At 43.6% G+C, this 10,104-nt stretch overlaps 1 protein-coding gene across 1 annotated transcript; it reads right to left on the minus strand.

Moving 5' to 3' along the window:
• Positions 1-59: 59 nt before the first annotated feature.
• LOC130408888 (serine/threonine-protein kinase DCLK2-like) lies at positions 60-9,771 on the minus strand. The gene is made up of 16 exons (XM_056732371.1): positions 8,925-9,771; positions 7,508-7,845; positions 5,701-5,833; positions 5,537-5,623; positions 4,824-4,900; positions 4,366-4,441; positions 4,059-4,161; positions 3,908-3,965; positions 3,690-3,809; positions 3,446-3,592; positions 3,202-3,335; positions 2,922-3,096; positions 2,766-2,846; positions 1,134-1,226; positions 1,027-1,048; positions 60-896 (listed from the first exon to the last, which is right to left on the minus strand). Exons 1-16 carry the CDS (start codon positions 9,334-9,336, stop codon positions 889-891), a joined length of 2,064 nt encoding a protein of 687 aa, XP_056588349.1. The 5' UTR covers positions 9,337-9,771; the 3' UTR covers positions 60-888.
• Between the last annotated feature and the right edge of the window lie 333 nt (positions 9,772-10,104).

Genomic DNA, 10,104 nt, shown 5'->3' on the forward strand with positions numbered 1-10,104 from the left:
GCAATCATTGTGTGATCTCCGGTTAAGATAAAACACACACGGTCACACACTTGTGTTTCTGGCATCATCCAGTGACTCATGATGTATTGTTGCGATACAAAACAAAACATGAAATAAATCCATCATTGGAATCATTAAGAGGGGCTTCTGCACCAAAGAGTCATCGTACAAAATTGAACACAACACGAGTACCGTTCAGATCAGATGACATGACATGAATTCTTCTAGAGAGAGAGATAGAGAGAGAGAGGGAGGCATTCCATGGATAAACACACACTACAGTAATTCACTGAAGGAACTGACACATCGGGCTCCTAAAATTTGGTCACATGAATCAAACAAAGAAACATCCAATGACACGCAAACTCAAAACTCAATCAGTTCTCATTCGATTCCACACTGAGAGAGACATGAGATGTGTGTCACAAGATTCTAAAGATGACACATCAACATTATATTCAGAGAGACACATGATGAAGGGCAGTAAAGAGAGATACAGAGTGCGAGTGAGCGAGCAGTTAAGTTGAAGCCCCTGCGTTCAAACACAGACCAGAACATGAAAACATACTGTAGACATACAGACAGAGAAAGAAATGAAGAAATCTCTGTGGTGACAACCCTCTGTGTGGATGGTTGCCAGGGTGTTGCTATGGAGTTGCTACGGCAAGTTGCTAGATGGTTGTTAGGGCATTGTTCTGTTTTCTGTATGGAAGTTCTCTGGTCCAAAAGCCAAGATGTGTAGATGTGACTATCATCAGTCTGTGGGCTTTTATACTCATGATTGAAGATGCAGGTATGAGATGGTTCAGGTCTGGTCTGGTCTGGTGTTGGTTTTGAGGTTTGCTGTGTTGGTCTGGGGCTTTTCATCTGCTGCACATCCAGAGAGATTCACCAGTCTACTGACACACACACCACACATGTTGAAATGAACATGGAAGAATTTTCTTTTCACTTAGACTTGTTAACATTTTAAGGGGCCCTGTAATACAGTCGCTAGGAGATGTGAGATGTTTCTGAGCTTCTCACCGTTACTTTGGAGATGATCCACCTGCAACAGAGGAGAGGACACACACGATGAACGGTGTGTGTGTGTGTGTGTGTTAGTGTGTATTTGAGTGTGTGTGTGTTCTCACGTCAGTGTCTTCTGTTGTGTTGTTGTGTGTGATTTCTGGTTCCACAAAATCGTCTGTGTCACATGGTGTGCTGGTCTCCATCGCAGCATCATCCTGCAAATACACAACATCAACTGCGTTTACATGTGCACCAATAATGTGATTATTCACAACCATCACAGCAGAACTTAGTCACAGTATCATGTTTACGTGACATCAGCAAACCTCTTCACTACTTGTTCTGATGATTTGCTAAAATCATAAACTAACATACAGTAGGTGTGTTACTGACTACTCCCTTTAAAGGTCCAGTATATGAAATTTAGCGGCATCTACTGGTGAGGTTGTCAATTGCAACCGATGGCTTGCTCCACCCCTCCCGTTAGGTGGCTGTCGCAGGACACAAGATTTCATCCCGTTTTTGCTCCTACGCGTTCTGTAGAGCAGTTTGTCCCTTTAGGGTTTATGTAGAAGCAACATGGTGAATTCCATGTAAGGGGACCCGCGGTGTATGTATATAGAATCATTACGTAAAGTCTTTATACACCTCTGAACACAAAGTTGTGTATATTATACTGCATTTCTGTCCATAGATCCTCTAGAAAAAACATATTTTCAATTTTATGATATAGCGCTTTTTACAATGTGGATTGTTTCAAAGCAGCTTTACAGGAGAAAAACAGGGCATGGTGTTTTTAGAACAAGCAAGATCATTCTAGTAAATAATATTTAATAATCTCTAATAAATGCAGTTTCCCAGTGAGCAAGACAACCAACCCGGACCCGGAACCCAAACTCCAATGAGAAATAAGGGGAATGGAGAAAAGACCTGATCTCCTCTGACGTGTCACAGCTGCACTCATCTGAATTTCATTAAAACTTACTGATGAATGTAAATGAAGAATAGAGAGAGTTTATTAGTTGTGATTTGTTAAAATGACACACCTTAAGGCCCGGTTTCATAGACACGTCTTCAGGCTAGTCCCAGACTAAAATAAATGTTTGACCTGTCTTAACTAAATATAACTTGCCCAGAAATATCTTATAATATATTGGTGCTATTGTTTTGTCTCAAGATACACACCAGTTATGTATTATTCTAAAGCATTTTTATAAAAGCAACATAAATATCTTAATTCAACTAAGGCATAGTCCTGGTTTTAGCTAAACCGTGTCTGTGAAACCGGGCCTTCATGTATTTAAGTGCAAAACCTTTCTATGTATTTCTTAGTTATTCAGTGGCATAATAAATATAGAGATAAGATGAAAATGCCATTGCACTGGTTGTCAATTTGTGCTCGAGGTGTGCGGCACGATAAGAACGGAAGCGATTCGATTTAAGTGTTTACTTGCCTTCATATTGCAGTTGAATTCAGCACACACCACACCACGATTATGAGCTTAATGGCATTATTTAAACAGAAGCACTGGCTGCGTCCGAAATCACATACTTCCATACTATATAGTGGCTATATAGATACTTCTTCACATTCACTACATACTGTCACAGTATGCCAGTTCACACACAGGTTGGGTTTGCACAAGGTCAATTTAATAAAACCAAATAAAATATCAAGTCAAAATCTCTTTATAACATCATAATAAGGGTGTATGTAAGAAACGTCATTTTTACTTCATTTGTTTTGTCCTCACCTGGACCCACGGGTGTGACAGCACCTCATCAGCTGTGTACCGAGCACCAACATTCACCTGCAGCATCTTACCGATCAAATCCTGCCCGACACACATTAACCAATCAGCTGCTTGCCACAAAGCTGTTTTGAATAAAATGTGTGTTTTGTAGTGAACCTTAGCAGTGACGCCGATGTTGTCCCAGTACGGTGCAGGAAACTCCAGTTTGCCCAACATAATCTGTTCAAACAGCTCGTCCTGCTGATTCCTCTCGCTGCGGAACGGAGGAAAACCACACAACAGGATATATGTGATCACACCGGCCGCCCAGATGTCCACCTTCAGCCCGTATCTGAAAGACACCACTGTCTTTATACTCCAAACTTCAACCGTTTACAGGAAATGAAATACTTTGCTAGGGCGACATGTTCAATAAAACACAAAGTGAGAGATTTACCCGGTCTCTGCAATAATCTCAGGAGCGACGTATGTTGGCGTCCCACAGACGGTGTGCAGCGGTCCCTCCACCACCGTAGCCAAACCAAAATCACCCAACTTCAGAGACTTCGTGCCGTCTGGATATTCACACACCTGCAGACACGGTTAAACTCACGGTTTTCTTTGTCAAATCACACAACAACCATAAATACAATTTTCAGCAGAATGGTAAGGACTGGAGTGAAGTGTAAAGAGAAGAATACCAGCAGATTTTCCGGTTTAATGTCTCGATGGACGATGTTCATTCGGTGTAGATACCGGAGCGCTCCGGTCAGGTTGAACAGCATGGCGCTGGCGTCTCGCTCGGTGTATTTTGTAGACGATGTGATGGCATCAAACAAATCACCACCCTAAAACAACCCAAACTGTCAGTGGCATACTGCATGAGTGTCCTACTGAAGTATGTATAAGGTTGTGTCGGCCTCTGCAGCGCTGCATGAACTGGACCTTAACCAGCTCCATGACCAGATAGAGCTCAGCGGGCGTGTCCAGTTCTTCTATCAGCATGATGATGCTGGGGTGTCGAACCCGCCGCAGTATGGACACCTCATTGGCTATCAGGTGCTCCTGTGAATATTAAACCATCAACAGAGATCAGAGTTCACGATTTGATGCCAAAAGTTTTAGTTTTCTACATTTTCTTCTCCTCACGTTAAATGTCTTACCTTGCCGCTGCATTTGGCCTTGTCTATGATCTTGAGCGCAAACTCTTGTCCTGAAGACCTGAGATCAAATTAGACAACAATTCTGTTTACAGCATGTCTGTGTGTGTGCATGCGTGTGCGGTTGAGGGGTTGTGTGTGGGTGTGTGTTTACCTCTCCACACACTCTCTGACGACAGCAAAGTTTCCATCTCCAATCACTTTCCCAACTTTATATTTCTCTGTGATGACAGATGACTGAACCTCATTACCATTCACTGCAGAGAGAGAGAGAGAGAGAGAGAGAGAGAGAGAGACAAACAAACACTGCTGACGCTGCTATATAACAAAAATACTTAAAATATAAAAAACAAGTGATTTAGCAACTAGATTTAAAATTTATTAATAAATGTTTTGGTTAAAATAATCATTGTGAAACACTGCCATCCCTCAATGTGTGTGTGTGTGTGTGTGTGTTTTACCCTCTGGACTGATGTCGTCTTCTTGAATGAGGTCTCGGGTGGGCGGTGGTGAGGGGGACGCCTCATGAACAGAGGTCTGCAGAAGAGAGACAGAATCAATCGCACAATGACAGTCATCTAACACGCACGCACGCACGCACCCACGCAAACACACACACTGGTTTACATGTTTTTTGGGGACATTCAATCGATTTTATATGAGTCTTATGATAAATTCTATCCCATAACTCTTCCCCAACACTACACCAAATATTTACACAAACCTTTCTGCACTCTTATTTTCAATAAATTTCATTCTGTATGATTTATAAGCTGTTTTCCTAAAACATGTCCCCACAAGGTCAAGATCTACTGGTATACTATCTTTCACACAGTGATGAATACCAGTACACACACACACACACACAAACAGAGGACAATCGTCTGATCCACACACACACACACACACACAAACTCACGTTGCAACTGCGTTGAGTTTTGGGGCTGCACATTGATGACATCACAGGTGGAGATTGACTCCTAGGTGCGTCATTGGCTGAAAATGTTCAAGGTTTGAAACACACACACAGTTATATTCTATATTGATGTGTCATTTGTGTGATAAGGTATAATTATATAAACAACTGAACTACACTTTTTGTTTGTATTTACAAGCAAGTTCTACTCAGTTTGCATCTTGTGCCCTTCCTTAATCGTGAATCATAGTCGGGCGTAGGACCTACGCTGTAACCTACGCCGTAGCCTGACGCGCACCTCTCCAATAATGCAACCCCGCAAGCGCTGTGATTGGTCTGTTTGAACCCTCCCTCAGGTCAAAAAACTCTGCGATAGAGTCATGTTTCCTCAAACGCATTTCCAAATGAATTATCTATGTAAAATATGTGTTTCTGTATTAAACATCTCAAATCCTCAACAAAAGTGACTGTTTACCAGCAGCTATCAATGCTAATGCATCTTAAGCGACCTGCTTCTTCTTCTGCTCTTGTCTTGGTTACACAAGCAACACGCACGTGGTAACTGACGACTAGTGGTCATTGCCTGTCGACGCGGACAACGAAGTAGAAGTATAAATGAAAACCGACATGTAGCCTACGGCATAGAGGCTAAGGAGTTCTATGCAGAACTAAAAATGGGGATTTAAAGTTACTTAAATAAGTGTGTGCGCGTGTACCAGATTCGGGTGATTTGGATCTGGGGACTCCAGGGCTTTTTGCTTCACATGCCTTGGGTGGGACTGCAGGTCTGGACTTCTTACATTCTGAGAGACAGACAGGTTTGTGTCAGTCAAGCAAGTTTATGTGTCTTTCTGTCTCTTGTGTGTGTCTCCTATCTCACCACTAACAAACGCAGCCGCCGCCCCCTTTCCTGCGTGACCAATGACAGCATCATCCTGAGCGTAACGGAACTTCTCCAAACCGCAGGCCATAAACACGTCATCATCACCGAAGAAATCCTGCAGACTGGTCAACTGCACAGAGAGAGAGAGAGAGAGATAGAGAGAGAGAGAGGGGGAGAGAGAGAGAGAGAGAGAGAGAGGGAGAGAGAGGGAGAGGGAGAGAGAGAGAGAGGGAGAGAGAGAGAGAGGGAGAGGGAGAGAGAGAGAGAGTATATATAGATACTTATAAACTTTTATTTTATTTTGATCTAAATCTGTATTTATGCAGAATGTTTAGATTTAATTGTCCTGTGCTTTAGCAGTGTAATATTTGTTTTATCATGCCAATAAATCTTCTTTGAATCTTGAGAGAGAGAGAGGGAGGGATAGAGAGAGAGTGTGTGTGTGTTTAATTTACATACAGTGTGTTTCAAAGCAGATTTACAGACAAATATTGCTGGACTGGTGAATGCAAAGCATTAGTTAGAAATTCACATTGCACTTCAGCAAGATGCAAATCAGGAACAGGACTGTGGACCAGAGTCTGTTGCCATGGTGATGTTACTTTTTAACTGTCTGCATGATCAGACATTACTGATCACCATGACAACATGATTATGGCTATTAGAACATTCACACACACACACACACCTCGATTTCCCCATTGGTGTGTGTTCAGGTTTAGGTCCCCACCGGAATAGAAAAACAAGGCCAAACACACTTCTGGTTTATTATCTCCGTGGGGACAGTCTATAGGCATAATGGTTTTTATACTTTATAAACTGTTTATTTTATCCCCTACCAATAAACCTTAAGATCATAAAACACTTTTTACATTTTCAAAAATAAAAATGTGTATGATTTCTGCCTGTGGGGACCAAAAATGAGGTCCAGACAGCCTCAAAATGTGGACACAAGTCTCCATGATTTTGTGTGTGTTCAGGTTTAGGTCCCCATCAGGATATAAAAACAAGGCCACACACACACACGATACAGTAATTTACAGTTGACATGGGAAACTGACTGTTTCTCTGACACACACACACTTGTGTTTCTAGCTGATTCATGAAAATACACTGTGGCCAAGAACACACACAATCAAACACATTGCCCCTCTCTCTCTCTCTCTCTCTCTCTCTCACACACACACACATACACACACATACAGAGGAACAATTAGCTCTTTTAAGGAAACCCCTGCGTCTCTGCAGTAAGAGGTGTGTGGCATACAAATGAACCCCCCCAGACACACACGCGCACACACACACACACACAAACACTGACGACTGCTGAGACATTCATTGCGACACACACTTGAGTGAGGGAAAAGCAGGTTACCATGGCAACCAGCCTGCAGCTAGACTCCCTACTTTTCAGAGAGGCGGAGCTCCATAAACACACAAACACACACACACACAAAAGCATCACATACAGACAGACGGATCAGCTCTGTGGAATCAATAATAAATCACACAATCGAACCTCAAATAATATTCATTCAGTCTCTCCTGTGAAGGACTCTTTCATGTGATTTGACAGATATTTACCATTTTGTTAAAAAAAATGACTATTTTGATGCTTTCACTTGAAATTAATGTGTAAAACTGCTCTGAATCATCTTCTATCAGCTATTTTGTTGACACTGCAGCTTTTCACTGATGTTTTATTGAGTCTTGATTTATCTCTTAAACTCTCTCTACACACACACAAACTCAAATAATCAATCCTCAGCATGTATTACTCATGATATAATGAAGGTTTGTGTACCTGTTTCCCGTCCAGCGTGTAGAGTCTCTTCACCACACCCGTGTCCAGTTTGATGGCCTCTGTGATGTCAGCAAGCACCTGATCGAAGGAATGCGCCGTCTTCCTGTTCAGCAGAATCCGAACGGCCTTCCGCGGCTTCACGCCGCTGCGGATCACCGTCACCAGTTTGGGTTTGATGAAGTCTTTGCTCTCTCTCATGTCTCCACTGGAGCGCTGAGCCCCCTGACGCACGCCTCCGGACCCCGGCCCCGCCAGACGAGAGCCCCAGTTAGGGTTGACGTTTTTAGTGTATTCCACCTTCCTGTAGGGCTCATTAGAGGCGCAGACGTAACTCTCACCTGCAGCCGTAAAAAAAAGAGAACGGACAGATTGTCCGGTGACCCCAGGGTCAAACCCCCATCAGCACATGTCAGGTGTGAACGTTTAATGTCATAATCTCACTAATCCCACAGCTCAAGTGTTCAATGATAATGTGTTTTTTATGTTTGATTGACAGATATCCGACGTCTGTGACACTCGTGTGGAATGTGTGGAGAGAGAGAGTGAGAGAGAGACAGAGAGAGAGAGAGGTATGAAAACAGCTGATACTGCATTCAAAGGAAAAATATCTGATAAATGATAAAGTTCAGATTCTACTAATAGATCCACTGATCTCGGTGTGAAAACAAAATAATGATGATGACATCTTATTAGCCATTTAAACAGTGAAATATGGGCCGCTCTACTCGATTGGTCAGTGAATGATTCCAGTTTGATTCCAAAATGAGATTAAACATTTGTGATCATGTTTTATTGAGTTTATTTTTCGGAGTTATTATGACTTAAATGAAAACAACCCAACTGAAGTTTGATTGATATTGATTGGAATGCACAGTGAGTTCTCTCATTTTGGACTCTTCAAACATTCATCCATGACATTCCATACATCGTCTTTGTCATTTCAAATGATAAATCTTTCGCTGGAGACCTCTGCTTGAGTTGTCATGAGTTGAGTCAGAGGATTTACTGTTTGTAAGTCAAAGTATTTCTGCGTAACTGTATCTGTGTATTGACGTGTGGTGGGTGACCTGACAGCAGCTTTAAACGCCTCACTAACGCAACATCAACAGACATCCAGATGCGTTGCGTTAAGTGACTTTAAATGCACGCGAGCTTTACAGATTGATGTTATTGATTAAGTGCTGCAGTAATGGAGAGCTGCAGGGTTCTGATGGACGCACGAGACAGACAGACGGTTCTGCGCGCCCCGCCCCCCAACTCAAGATTCATCCATCTGACTTCAATTCGGCTCTTAAATTACTAACATACATCCTCATAAACATGTTATTAGTCATGTAAAACCTAAAGGAGGACCCGGCGGTAATACTGACTCCCATCATTTGACCTAAGGTGAACCTAAGCTAAGTGAATTTCTAACCTTCCACGAGCTCCTCCAGGCTAGAGATCTTCCTCGAGCCGTCCACGCTGTAGATGTTGCGCACACCTTGCGGCAGGTGCAGGTTATCCGTGAGCGAGCGCGTCAGCTCCGCCAGAAGCGCGTCCACCGAGCGGAATCGGTCATTTGACACCGCGTACACCAGACCCTTGAAGTACCGGTCTCCATTCCGGTAAAAGCGCACCTTCTTAGCGCGTTTCTCGGAGCTGAGCGCTTGAAGCGTGCGCGTCCGGTAGAGGCTGCAGTTAGCGCTGTGCGCCGGACTCGGTACTAGACTGTTCGCCCGCGAACCCTGCTGTGAGCCCGAGCCTCCCAACCCCGACGTCCGTTTGGAGCGGTGCGCTTTGTCCCGTTCGTCAAAGTGCTCGAGCTCGATGCTCCTGCTTAGCGACATTTTTTTGCCCGGTAACCGGAGCGCACGGGCGCTTAATTCTTAAATCAGACACGTCGGTATGAAATCCGCTATTGTATCAGCCCGAGCGGACGCGCTGCGCGTTTACCGGGCAGCATAATTTACATCAACACAAAAGCCGACGTTTCTTCTATAAAACGCGATTGGTAACAAGCAACGCAGAGCGATCTGGCACCTACAGCCATTCAAATAGAGAAATATTCCAGGAAATATTCCGGATGCTTACAAACGAACGACACAAATAAACGGGTTTGTACGTGAATCCGGAAGCCGGTTGTTGTCCGGGATTAACGGAAAAGATCCGGTCACATGAAGAATAACGTTACCTTTGAAGCTCTAACGTTACAAAATAAATCTCGATCCGCCCCTTAAACGCGTGCGCTTTTTAGGGGCGCGCCGCGCTGTAACCGGGCAGCGTGGCCGTAGACGTGAACGCGCAGCCCAGCTCGTATCCTCCAACTCGCAATGGGCGCGCCACCCCTCTGCTGCAGGTGAGAGTTAGAGCGGGGACGCGCCTATGCTGTCAGACAGATTCTCTTCCGCGAGGTCTTATATTAGCTTTTGACAGAGTTAGCGAAATTGGGATGCCTGAAGCTTTAAATAAAACATATATAATATTCATTCGTTTTTAGTTGAATTATTAGTTTACGTACACATAAACCACGTTAGATACATAGCGCCGCCTGTAGCTGCAGTTCCAACATGTCCACCAGAGGGCACTCGTCCCTGACGGCTGGTCAGAGAGAGTGT

Source organism: Triplophysa dalaica, chromosome 20, assembly GCF_015846415.1.
Source record: "Triplophysa dalaica isolate WHDGS20190420 chromosome 20, ASM1584641v1, whole genome shotgun sequence".
NCBI lineage: Eukaryota > Metazoa > Chordata > Actinopteri > Cypriniformes > Nemacheilidae > Triplophysa > Triplophysa dalaica.